Source organism: Pleurodeles waltl, chromosome 11 (assembly GCF_031143425.1).
Source record: "Pleurodeles waltl isolate 20211129_DDA chromosome 11, aPleWal1.hap1.20221129, whole genome shotgun sequence".
NCBI lineage: Eukaryota > Metazoa > Chordata > Amphibia > Caudata > Salamandridae > Pleurodeles > Pleurodeles waltl.
In genome coordinates this window covers 861,227,877-861,241,394 of record NC_090450.1, presented here as the reverse complement: position 1 = coordinate 861,241,394, position 13,518 = coordinate 861,227,877, and the positions used below count along the sequence as shown (strand labels likewise).

Below are 13,518 nucleotides of genomic sequence, written 5' to 3'. Positions count from 1 at the left end.
TTTGTGTGTGCATTTTTAACTGTAAATTCGACTTGACAAGTGTACCCACTTGCCAGGCCTAAACCTTCCATTTTCTTACATGTAAGGCACCTCTAAGGTAGGCCCTGGGAAGCCCGAAGGGCAGGGAGTGTATGGTTAAGGTGGGACCTATAGTAATGTGTTTTATATGTCCTGACAGTGAAATATTGCTAATTTCGTTTTTCACTGTTGCAAGGCCTGTCCCTCTCATAGGTTAACATGGGGGCTACCTTTAAATATGATTAAAGTGTACATTCCCTTTGGGAGCCGGTGGACATGTGGAGTTTGGGGTCTCTGAGCTCACAATTTAAAAATACATCTTTTAGTAAAGTTGATTTTGAGATTGTGTGTTTGAAAATGCCACTTTTAGAAAGTAAGCATTTTCTTGCTTATACCGTTTCTGTGACTCTGCCTGTTTGTGGATTCCCTCTCTGGGTCAGTTTGACAGTTGGGCTGTTTGCACCTCTCTCTAGACAGTGACACAAAGGGAGCTGGGGTGCAGTCTGCATTTCCTGATGAGTTATCTGTGCTAGGAGGGAGGGGATGAGTGGTCACTTACACCTGAAAGGGCTGTGCCTGTCCTCACACAATGCCGTCTCCGACCCCCTGGTGAGTGTCTGGGGCCTGGCCTGGGCAAGGCAGGATTTCACATTCAAAAGAGACTTTACTTTGAAGTAGGCCTACTTCAAAGGAGAAATTGGGTATAATAAGGGTACCCAAAACCACACACCTTAGATCACTTCTGGACATCAAGAGGAACCTCTGCCTGGAGAAGAGCTGAGGAGAAGTGCTGCCCTGCCTGTGACTGTGCTTTGTGGAGCTATCCTGCAGTTGCTGCTTCTGCCAGAGTAAGAGGGCAAAGACTGGACTTTGTGTGCCTTCCATCTTGTGAAGAAATCTCCAAGGGCGTGATTTAGAGCTTGCCTCCTGTTCTTTGAAGTCTCAGGGACAGCAAAGACTTCTTTCTGCCAGCACCTGGAGTCTCTGGAGAGACTCCTGCTCTGACAAGTGGTGCCCTATCCAGTCCCTGGGCCCTTAAAAGGAAAGCTGGTGGAAGTCCAAGGAAATCGGCTTCGGATGACTTCGGACCGCCGCCGCTGCTGAATCCGGTGACGCTGCCTACAACCGACTCCGTAATCTTCGCTGGAACGTGACGACCTTCGCAGGCCCGACGCCGCTGCAGCCCCACTGAAGTCCACGACTCCGTGGATGTCGCCGCACCACGTCGTGACCGACGCCGCTCGAAGTGCGCGGATTCAATGTTTCGCACAGACGCTGCGATGCCCGACTTCGCGCATCGACTTGTTTCACTCTTCACCAAAGGTACTGTACTTCGGGGTCTAGGCGACTCCGTGTTCGGCGCCACTGGTGTCGGCTTATTGGGAACGACTCCATCACGATGCCGTGTTAACACCTCATCGAAGCATTTTGTGTTTCTAAGCGCTATTTTTGAGTTTAATCTTTAAAAATTCATAACTTGACTTGTGTATGTTGGATGTTTGTCGTTTTGGTCTAGTTTTGTTTTTTGTAGTGTTTTCATTAAGTTACTGTGTGTGTGGGTACAAATACTTCTCACCTAGAGCTCTGAAGTTAAGCCTACTGCTCTGCCAAGCTACTAAGGGGGTAAGCAGGGGTTAGCTGAGGGTGATTCTCTTTTACCCTGACTAGAGTGAGGGTTCTTGCTTGAACAGGGGGTAACCTGCCTGTCAACCAAATACCCAATTTCTAACACCAGGCCTAAACCTTCCCTTTTCTTACATGTAAAGCACCCCTAAGGTAGGCCCTAGGTAGCACCAAGGGCAGGGTGCAGTGTATGGTTAAGGTAGGGCATATAGTAATGTGTTTGATATGTCCTGGCAGTGAAATATTGCTAAATTCGTTTTTCACTGTAGCAAGGCCTGTGCTCTCATAGGTTAACATAGGGGCTACCTTTAAATATGATTAAAGTGTACATTCCCTTTGGGAGCAGATAGACATGTGGAGTTTGGGGTCTCTGAGCTCACAATTTAAAAATACATCTTTTAGTAGAGTTGATTTTGAGATTGTGTGTTTGAAAATGCCACTTTTATAAGGTGAGCATTTCTTTTGCTTAAACCATTTCTGTGACTCTGCCTGTTTGTGGATTCCCTGTCTGGGTCAGTTTGCCAGTTGGGCTGGTTGCACCTCTCACTAGACAGTGACACAAAGGGAGCTGGGGTGTAGTCTGCATTTCCTGATGAACCATCTGTGCTAGAAGGGAGGGGAGGAGTGGTCACTCACACCTGAAAGGGCTGTGCCTGCCCTCACACAATGCAGTCTCCAACCCCCTGGTGTGGGTCGGGGGCCTGGCCTGGGTAAGGCAGGATTTCACAATCAAGAGAGACTTTCCTTTGAAGTAGGCCTACTTCAAAGGGCAAAATGGGTATAAGAAGGGCACCCAAAACCACAGACTCTAGAACACTTCTGGAAACCAAGAGGAATCTCTGCCTGGAGAAGAGCTGAGGAAGAAGAGCTGCCCTGCCTGTGACTGTGCTTTGTGGAGCTAACCTGCAGTTGCTGCTTCTGCCTGTGCTAGAGGACAAAGACTGGACTTTGTGTTGCCTTCCTTCTTGTGAATATCTCCGAGGGCTTGATTTATAGCTTACCTCCTGTTGTTTGAAGTCTCAGGGACAACAAAGACTTCTCTCTGCTAAGTGGTGCCCATCCAGTTCCTGGGACCCTGAGAAGAGAAGCTGGCAGCCCAAGAGTGAGAAATCCACGCACAGTTTGCCGTGCGAGGAAAAGATTGATGCTACTCTGATCTGCGGCTGAAAAATTGTCGTGCCACCGGCTTTGCGACCGGAAGATCGAAGCCCGCGGCTGGAGAAATGAGGCACAGCATCGCTGACGGAGGCTGGTGAGATCGCAACCCATGCTGCTTGGTTTTTGGACCATTGTGCGGCTGAATTTCTGAGGCAAACACCGCTGGGTGTGCAAAAATGACGCAAGGCCTGCCCGGACCTGAGAGCGCTGACCCGATTGACGCATTGCTCTCCTGCGGAGAGAAGAAACGACACACGCCAACCCGACTAAAGGAGCAACGACTCAAGGTCTCGCTCATGAGTGAAATCAATGCATCGCAATCCCTTTTTGATGCACACTCACCCATGCGGGGTTATTTTTGATGTACCCAAGGTAAATTTTCACGGTAACAGCATTAGCGTTTTTGCTTTTAATTGATAACTTTACTTTTGAATTGTGTATTTTTGTTGTTTTGGTCTTGTTTTGTTTAAATAAATATTTTCTATTTTTCTAAACTGGTGTTGTGTCATTTTGTAGTGTTCTCATTAAGTTACCGTGTGTGTTGGTACAAATACTTTACATCTAGCACTCTGAATTTAAGCCTACTGCTCGTGCCAAGCTACCAAGGGGGTGAGCAGGGGTTAGCTGATGGTGATTCTCTTTCACCCTGACTAGAGTGAGGGTCCGTGCTTGGACAGGGAGTAACCTGACTGCCAACCAAAGAACCCATTTCTAACACCCTGTATTTCTAGATTAACAGTGATAAGCAAAAGGCGGTATTTATGGCAGCATTTAGGAAAGATGACACACTACAGATTCTGAACTAGTGTTTTTTTTTTTTTTTAAACCTGAGTTGTAATAAACTGATTCTAATATCTATTTGCAACAAATATAAAAACTGTATTAAAGGGAACTAACTACATATAACAGTATATCTAACTGGATTACAAGTACCCCCTGTCATACATTATAAAGATTGCAGGTCATCTTGGCATGCCATTAAGTTACAAAGGAACTCAGTCTTCAGCCTCATTTCTCTATGTGCTCATGGAACTCCTCGCTGACTTGCACTATCCTCATAATGTAGGGAAGGCTTACCTCATTCCATATATCACCATCTCCGTTTGGTTAGCCATGCTGTTGGGAGATTCATGGTGGTGGCTGTTAAACTAATACATTGGATCATTAATCAATCTGATTGATATGCACCTCAATACGTGTAATAGATTTCTGTCTTGATTATACATTTTTGAGGATATAATGCTGTTAAATTGTATGATATGGTTTAATTGTAATGGTTTGTAATGAACTGTCTAGAATTTTCTCTTTATTCCATTATCTTTATAAAAGTTTTTATTGCTCTGTGTCAGACTGTTAGAAATGGGGCTTCTGGTTGGCTAGGGTAAGCACCTAAGCCAAGCAGAACCCACCCACTCTAATCAGGGCAAGGGAGTTGCACGTCCAAGATAATCCCTGCTCACCCCCTTGGTAGCTTGGCACGAGAAGTCAGGCCTAACTCGGAGGCAATGTGTAAAGCGTTTGCACAACACACACAACACACGTGACGCACTATCCACACCACAAAGGAAACACAAGACCAAGTTATGTTAAAATATACTGTATTGTACAGAACGCAATTATTAGACCAAACATCACATATCAGTAATCTTCTGCTACCTTAGCAGTTGTCAGAACGTTACATATTAGTTACTCTGCAAAAATAGCAGTAGTCACATATAACACACAGGATACTTAGTATTTTGCAACATAAGCAGTAGTCAGGAAACACGATCTTACACCAAAGCACTTGTCATAGGAATATCATAAACCCCCATATTAGGAACATTATAAAACGTATGGCAAGTCAGAAAAACTTATTAGCATGTTATGCCCATAAAAGGAACATTTGCTTACACATATATAAACATCATCAAACAGGAAGGCAACATATAAGTCAATAAAGTCTTTAAAAAGAACCTTTGTTGTATATATGGTCTTTTAGCAGTACCTGTGTGAGCAATAGGTACCTCCAGTGCCTGCAGAACGAAAATGGGCCCCCAGTGCTCCTCTGAGTCAAACGGGGGCCTCCCAGGAGTTCAAAGGACGAGGGAGACGGCACGCACCCCCTCTACATTAATGATGGGCTCCTCCTGGGGCATGCGATCACTGAGGGCCCCCTTGGGCCTCATCTGGCCCTCACGAGGGAGGGCCAAAGTCAGCAAATAATTAAGAAAGGAGGGGGGCACCACGCACCCCCTCTGCTTTAATAATGGCCCCTCCTGGGGCCTGCGATCTCTGAGAGCCCCCCTGGCCTTCACTGGCCCTCCAATGAGGGAGAAGCAACACAAGGCACAAGCCCACAAGGGGCTACCAAAATGGGACCGGCGCAGCGGGGGGCTTCCAGCAAGGCTTTCTCCCTGCCTGCGGTCCTGCAATAACTCCTTCGGGGCTCCGGTGGGGAAGGGGGAGGCTTCCTCCTCCCCTGCCCTTTCCCAAAACAAGGAGAAAGGGACCCAGTGGGACAGGGGAGCCTCCGATAAGGCCTCCTTCCCTGCCCGATGTTTCCAGCCACACCCGGCGGCCCACCCAGCCGACGGAGAGAGGGCAGGCACCAGAGTAGGTGCCTGTCTGAGCCCCGGGGGTGCTCCTCGGAGCACGCTTCACCCCGGGGGCACAATAGGAGCGTGCTCGCTTCAATCTTCTTTTTGGGCAGTTTTCCTCATGCCCCGGGGGCACAAAAGAGCAGCACGACTCTGGTACTGCACCGTTCACAGCCCGGGTCGTGGCGGTGATTTCTCCCTCGCACCAGCACTTCACACATCGCTTTACACTTCCTAATGAGCCTGGGTCGCAGAGGTGATGTCCCCACAGCTGTAGAGCGCTTTTCAAAGCGCTAAAAGAATAAAAGGAGCAGCGCTTTCCCAATCGCTAATTTTGTCCAGTATTGAAGCACTCCTCGTGCTTCACAAGGTTGCAGGGGCCACAGCACCCTGCCCCTGTGGAGCAGTCTCTAAGGAAGAGGCCCAGATGTGGAGGGGCCCAGCAACAGGCCAGCACAAAGAGGATGCAAGCAAGTGGCAAGTCCTTACAGTGACCAGGCAGGTCACAGGTCAGCACAGCAGCAGCAGTCCATGGCGGTTCCTGGTGAGTCCTTTCAGCTTTCTTTGTCCAGTTCCAAGATGTCTTCAAGAGTCTCCAATGTGTGGGGAAAACTCCCCTGTACTTATCATCAGTCTTTACAGTGTTTTACAATGGAAGGGGAGAGGAGGTTCCAACCAGTTACAGCTGGTTCTGGGAGTGCCCCCTCTCTCCTCCAGCACAGGCTCCAAACATCAGTTGGGGGTAAACGACCCTATTGTGTGAGGCCAGGGCACAGCCTTTCCAAATGCAGGTGTGCCCCGCCTCTCCCTTCTTCCAGCCCAGGAAGACTATTCAGTATGAAGATGTACCTCTGTGACACCTCCACCCTCCCTCTGTACAGGCTGTCTGAAAAGTATGCACATAGCCCCAACTGTCAATCTGTCCAGACGTGGATTGGAGTCAAGCTGCAAAACACCAGAGTCATAAGCACAGAGAAATGCTCAGTTTCTAGAAGTGGCATTTCTGTAATAGCAATAAAAAATACACCTACACCAGTAAGCAGCGTTTCTCATCACCATTACAACCATACCAAACATGCCTACGCTTCCTCTCATAAATCAGACAATACCCCTTATACATAAGGCAGGGCATTTCTAATGCGATCCTATGAGAAGGCAGCACTCACAGTAGTGCAACACCAAGTTAGGCTGTTTGTCACTACCAGGACAGGCCACGCAAGCTGGCACAATTCCTGCCTTCTACATACATGGTACCCTGCCTATAGGGCTAGCTAGGACCTACCTTAGGGGTGACTTACATGTACTAAAAGGGGAGTTCTGGGCCTGGCAAGTAAATTTAGATGCCAGGTCCCTGTGGCAGAGAACTGTGCACACAGGCCCTGCACTAGCAGGCCTGAGACAGGTTTGAAAGGCTACTTCAGTGGGTGGCGCAAGCAGCGCTGCAGGCCCACTAGTAGCATTTAATTTACAGGCCCTGGATATAGAGATACCACTGTACAAGGGACTTACAGGTAAATTAAATATGCCAAATAGGTATAAGCCAATCATATCAACTTTAGATGGGAGAGCACCTGCACTTTAGCACTGGTCAGCAGTGATAAAATGCTCAGACTCCTAGAGCCAACAGCAAGAGGTCAGAACAAATAGGAGGAATTAGACAAAATGTCAGGGGATGAACCTGCCACAAGGGCAAGGTCCAACATAGACCCAAGCTAACATTTTACTTGACTTGGACTGACTCATGATGTGCCACATAGTCTCCTGTGATCTTTATCTACTTCCGAAAGGATTATTTTGCAGTTCAAATTGGATCATTGTTAAGGATGAAGTCTGTTATAGTTAGCAATGTGTTAGTGGAATTCAGATCATCTGCCACTATCCAAAATAGACCATAGCCAATTCAGAAGAAAACTCAGATATTTTTTTGTGCTTGCTCACTAAATTGGTCAGCCTCTTTAATTGTTGCTTTAAATGCTCCTCAATGCCACTAACAGCTCTTAACTGCCCACCACACGTTTTTGATTCCACAAGATCACTAGGGATAATGCCAGACAAGAACCTGAAGATGCAGGATCAAATCAAGACCTCCATCAAAGGAGCTAGTTTTCAGATGAACATCATAAGAAAAATTAAACCCGCCCTCCCCTTCAACGACTTTAAGTCGTTTTTTCAAGCGCTAGTGATTTCCAGATTGGATTATGGAAGTGCAAACCTATGCGGCCTACCTAGATCTAAGTTTGCTCCACTTAGGTTCTCTGTTAACTCTGCCACTAGGTTCATCACAGGATCTAAATGAAACAGCCACATCACTCTTGATCTTAAATCTCTTAACTGGCTCCCAAATGAGGCAAGAATACAGTTAAAAATTGCCTGCATGACCCATTAAGCCCATCACTTCAACACCCAGATGTACTTCACACCAAAGCTGGAATTATCTGGTGGCTGTAGATCCTCCAGAAGCACCAGTACCTTATTGTTGAAATCACAAAAATTCTGCAAAAGAAAACTTACAACCAAGCATTCTCGGGTATTACCCTGAGAATTTTGAACTCCCTGCCTCCTCAACTCAGACAGAATCCCTCAAATGCATCATTCAAAAAATAAGTCAAAATGCTATTGATGAACACATTTGTGCTTCAGAATACACAAACTCTAACGTTTGGCCCTGATATGACACAATGTATATACCCCTGTTTAGCACTAGCTTGTTATAATCCTGTTTGTTTGATTTATCAGTTTGGACCTAGAGTTGGTCTCTTCCCCATCTTGAAACTACTACAACCTATACATATTACTGTCCTTGTTTACGCTGTTTGTTTGATAAACGTCTTCCTTCTTTACTTACAATTTGTAAAGTGCTCTGATACCCTCAAGGGTCATTTTCACGTTATGTAAAACGTTTTCAATAAAAACAAAAATAAATTCATTTAAATAAAGATGGCTTTGGTTGAATGTGCGGTAGAAATACACTAGCATAACATAACTTGTGCAGTATTGCCAAGTGTTCATTTGTTGGTAAATGTCAGGGCTTTTGAAAAAAAGTATAATGTAACAACACCATACTGTTCATGCATTACTTTACTTTAAGCAATTAATTTGCAACATTTAGGAGGTAAAGGACGTAAAAGATCATAGTTGGTTAACGATTACTAATTAATTTAGCAAACTGTTAATACTGCTCTTTTTATTTTTAGCCATATATTGAAGAAATATCTGATAGTCTCCGAGGCAAAATATTCGACCAATTTATAGAAAGGTATGAAAACTCACTTCTGGTGAAGCAATATTGTTTGACTTCGGTTCTTCAAAGACGTGCTTTAGTGTGGCTGTAAAATGGAGACGTTGCGGGGAGAGAGAGTTATTTTTTCCCAGAGAGAACACTTGTTTAATGGTCTCCAGTGTATTAATCTTCCTATTATTAGCACCTTGGATGGAATGATGAGGTTGCTTATCCAATCTGCGTGCCTGGAATGCTAGCACTATCGTTTGTTGTTTAGATTCAGCAATAGTGTAAAATAGGGACACAAAGAACAAGAGGGGTGGAGAGCCTTGTTTGAGCTAGATTAGAAGGGCAGGCATGGTAGATTTAGAGAAATAAAAATTATCATACCGTATATAAAGTTATTACTCATGGTTCTCATTAGGAGCCACTAGTATGAATGGCAGATTCTAAAACTGGTAATTGACTGCTATCATGTTGTAACAGTTGTTAACAAGATGTGTTGTCCAATGTTGCTAGTTCACAAAGGGCTTCCAGACTGCTCTGACAGGCTTCACCGACACTGCCAATCAGGGAGCACAGTTTCTGGAGGGGTGGGAAGTGAAGATACAGGGCGGAGAGGCAAAGTTATGAATGGCTCCAAAAGTACATCTCTGCCACTGCATAGCAGTTCAAAGCATGAGCACATAATTTTGGGAGCCATACATGACATAAAATTACAGCTCTCGTTCTCTATTTATTGTCACTCAGAAACCCTCCTTAAAAATATCTCCATAATTCAGTGTCATATAATTCTTCATGTTTTATATGCCTCACATAGACACCTATTAGTGTAAACACCTGGATTCTAAATCCCGAAATTTACTCCTACAATGTTGAAACAGTGGTTAACAGAACTTGTTCACTGATGCTACATCAAAAAGGAAATTCCAGGTTGTTGTGGCTGGGCTTTTTGGGAGTGTGTCAGAGCATCTCTGGATAGAAGGCTACTGAAGAGGATAGAAGGGAAGGCACAGAGAGTGGTTTGGGTGAGTGGCAGGAGGCTATGTATTTTTTGTTAAATTTGAGACAGGGAGGAGAAGCCATATTATGTATGACTGTCCCATTGCTACCCTGGGCCATATATAAATTAACATTAGAGATGGGTAAGGGGTGAACTACGGGAATACATTTCACTTTGGGGTTCTAAGTGACATCATAGAAAACTCAGGTTTCGCTCTTATTGTCTATTTGATGTCACTTAGAATTCTTGGGTCAAAACACCCCTATAATTCCCTGTTAACCGTTTCTAATTCTTTATATAATAATACATGGCTGCCTGTGGTGCTTGTATAAAAGCTTTTATAATATCCTTATTATGGGCCGCTTGTGTGAAGTCTCTAGTCGAAGTGACATTCAGGAAACTGTGCATAATTGCAGATGCAGTTTAAATGACAAGAAATGACAACTGGGGTTTCTTTCTTATGGTCTGTTGCTTTCTAAAACAGTGGTGAGCAGAAAGAAGATATTTATGTACATTATTTACACATTCACCGTCATTACAGGAATTGTTTGCCTTTTTCTACACATTTTGAGCCTCAATATATATATATGATATATAAATTAAGCTGATTCTAATATCTTTTCAGACTCAGATTTAAAGTGATGCATCTAACAATTTATTAAGCTGAAGAGTTAAATCCGTTCTTCAGGCAAAAAAACACGTTTTTCAAAATGCTTTCTAATCTACGAACTTGAGATACACATTTCTTAACATGAGGGAAACAGTGCTTAATTCATAAACAAACAAGTGCCAGGGCCCAAGGTATTGCTCATGAGGTACCTTCAGATTCAACTGCCGACTGGAACCACTATTACGGCCACCTGCCATTGTAAATGAGTCCTACTAAACACGACATTTCTATAATTGTACCAGTCTGGACGATTCAATGCCACCCAATGCAAGAATAATGGTGTTAATAGGCTATTTCTTTTTTAAAAGTGTATTTAATTCTTAAACGGATGTACTCTTCTACAAAGTAGACAGCTGGCACCACCCTGTGGTGAACTCTCCTAAGTCAGTGCAGATTTGACCAATTATGTGCCAGTGCAGAGTACCGGCAAGCACTGACACAAATTGAGCACTGGTCTGCAAGCTCAGTGCTTTCATGTAAATACATTTCTGATGAGCAGTTTAGGACTCCTCTAATGTTCAATCTCCCTGCAGATCCATTGGTCTTCTTGCAATCCCTGTCTTGTTTTCTTTTTTGTTTTGTTGGCTTTTGCATTTGTTCACAATTGTGTTAGAACAGGCACTTGGTTCTAGGTTGCTTTTTGTTTTGGACAGCTCCACACAATGCTGTAGGTGCATTTTCCACTTAAATATTTGTGTGAACCTTAAGCGCTGCAGAGAGAATTTGTATTTTTCCTGCTACATTGTGTAAGAAAAAGCAATCAAGAGCAAAATTACTTACACAACCTTTGAAGTCCTTTCAGTATTAATGACATTCTTAATTTATTTTGGTGATCCTGTCCCCACTTTATCCCTTGTTATTTTAATTACTCTGGGCACTATTAGTGCACACCTGATACAGAGAAAATATCATGGCACTCCACAATTTCATAGCAAAGAATAGAACAGTTTGAAATGTGTTTTTTTTCATGAAAAGCAGGGTTAGCATTTCCCTGTAAATTGAATTTCACTTCAACAAAATAATTGATGTTTTTAAGAGCACATTCTGACTCTTTTTGTTTTGTTTTACAGTGACAAGTTTACTAGGTTTTGTCAGTGGAAGAATGTGGAGCTGAACATTCATGTGAGCAAGTTCAAACAAATATATATTATATTTGTGTCGATGTATGTGTTTGTTACTTACGTGTTGTTGTTGTTGTTATCAATGATAATGTATCGTTTTTTTTTGCCTAATAGAATAACCTAGTTGAATTATTTGTAGAAAGTGGTCCTTGCTATTTTGAAACCCCGTCCTGACATCGGACATCACCAAAAAGCAGCAACACATCACAAAGCCATGAACATCAGCAGTCACACTGGAACTGCTTAACATGTGCCCTGTAGCAGTTAGAGAATCATTCTGCATTTGTTAATGTCCTCAAATACACTACTTCTGTTAGCTGGGTGTTTGCTTGATTTTTGTGTGTGTTTTTGTGCAGTCTATCGCCAAATGGCTTTGGACGATACTGCGCTCTCTGGGTGCCTTGCTCACTCAATGTCATTGAGGCGATCTACACATTGTGCAGACATACAGTGTAATGGTTGGCACATTTGGCTTGATTTTATTTTTTGCATCTTTGGGTTTTGACTCAGTTGAGTCTTCCATTGGGATGACCACTAAGGACAACGCAAGGCGTGATCACGTTGAACAGATCGTAGTCTAGCATGTACACATTGCCTATGACCACAGGATTCTAATGCACCTGCACCTTTACATCAGCCTCATTAACAACCTTCATCCAGCAGCACTAAAACATAGGGGTTTTCCATGTTATTTGATGAAAAGTAGGAATATAATTTTTTTTTCTAGATTGAGACTCATGAAAATGATTCTCCATTTCTCCCATGAGCAAGCTGTATTCTTCAGTTTCACTTCCCTTTATGATAACATTTCTTTCCTCTCTATGCAGTCCATGTTAACTCTAGATAAAGATTGGGGCATACGTTCTTGCACACATGCTTACAAGGCCTCAATTAACCGACAGGCACATGAGTTCAAGTATTGGTCACTTGGCCTGAGAGTATATCTGAACTTGTTATAAGGTACTGCCCTGTGCTTGCGTCTGCAGCTGCTGATTTGATGACTTTCCCAAAATATCAGATACCCAAAGTGAAGTCCCAGTGTGTCAAATATATATATATATATATACTCCAAAATTAAAGCACTTAGGTGCTCCATGAGACATGTAAAGAAAGTGATCACAACACCTCTAGATAAACAGACTTATCAGAGACTGAATAAATGGAGCAGAAATCACATTAGAATTCAAATTAAATATGGGCAAGTACAGTCATTGTCTGTGGATCACTGTGTCCTTTTTTGGGTTGGATTGCCTTCATATACTAGAAAGAATGTCTCTTATTAGTTTTGCTCAAGTCTAAAGTCAAGTTTAGTTTTATATTTATTTAGCATTCAAGCTTTTTGGCTTTTGCATGCAAAAATATCAAAACGTAAAATCTGGAATATGTCAAATGAATATGAGAAAACAGAAGAGGAAATTTGAAAGGGCTAATGTGTGTGATGCATAAAGGGACACTAAGAACAGTAATAAACACTAAGCCATGCATGGCACTGTGAAATAGGTAACCGAAAGTGACCCAGTCATGCAGTGACTTGAATCTCTCAGGCCCTTTTAGGGGCGCGCGAAAAGCGCTCCATCCCCTGTTGTAATCTCTCATTGGGCTTCTAGCCACGCCCATTTCACATCAGTCACTTCCATTGGTTCATGGGCTTGCCTTTTTAAATCCTCTTGCTCTCATTAGTGAAAGGCATGCATACGTCATGCCTTTTCCAGTGTTTAGCCCTTCTTGAGCGCACCAACCAACTACTGAAAACATACAAGGCTCGATGTTTACCGTCTGGTCTCTGGACTACTTTTTCTCTTTATTCTGTAGCGCGATCTCGCTGGGCAATAGTTAAGGGCTTTGCATGACATCAATCATGTTACTTAGGTAATTGCACTTTTGCCGGTTACATAGATGATTGCATTTTTGCTGATTACATGGATAATTGCACTTTTGCTGATAGGTTTCACTGCGAGCAAACTTTTATTTCCCTTTGTGTGTCTGCTTTGCACTGATGGCGGCCATCGGCTTGGTTATGTGAAACTTTTATATGGCAAGAAATGTCCGGTTAGTTATGTGAAACTGTTTTACTTAAAATTTTGAATTTATGTGATAAGAAAAGTCCGGTTAGGAGTTTACAATGC

The 13,518-nt window shown here is 43.3% G+C and overlaps 1 protein-coding gene across 1 annotated transcript in view; it reads left to right on the top strand.

The window, feature by feature from the left end:
- The window catches only part of GRK3 (G protein-coupled receptor kinase 3), a 1,092,546-nt gene that overhangs the window by 700,766 nt on the left and 378,262 nt on the right, over positions 1-13,518 (top strand). The window contains exons 6-7 of the mRNA XM_069214703.1: positions 8,573-8,634; positions 11,342-11,393. Of these exons, the coding sequence (XP_069070804.1) occupies positions 8,573-8,634; positions 11,342-11,393 (114 nt within the window). The remainder of the gene's footprint in view (positions 1-8,572; positions 8,635-11,341; positions 11,394-13,518) is intronic.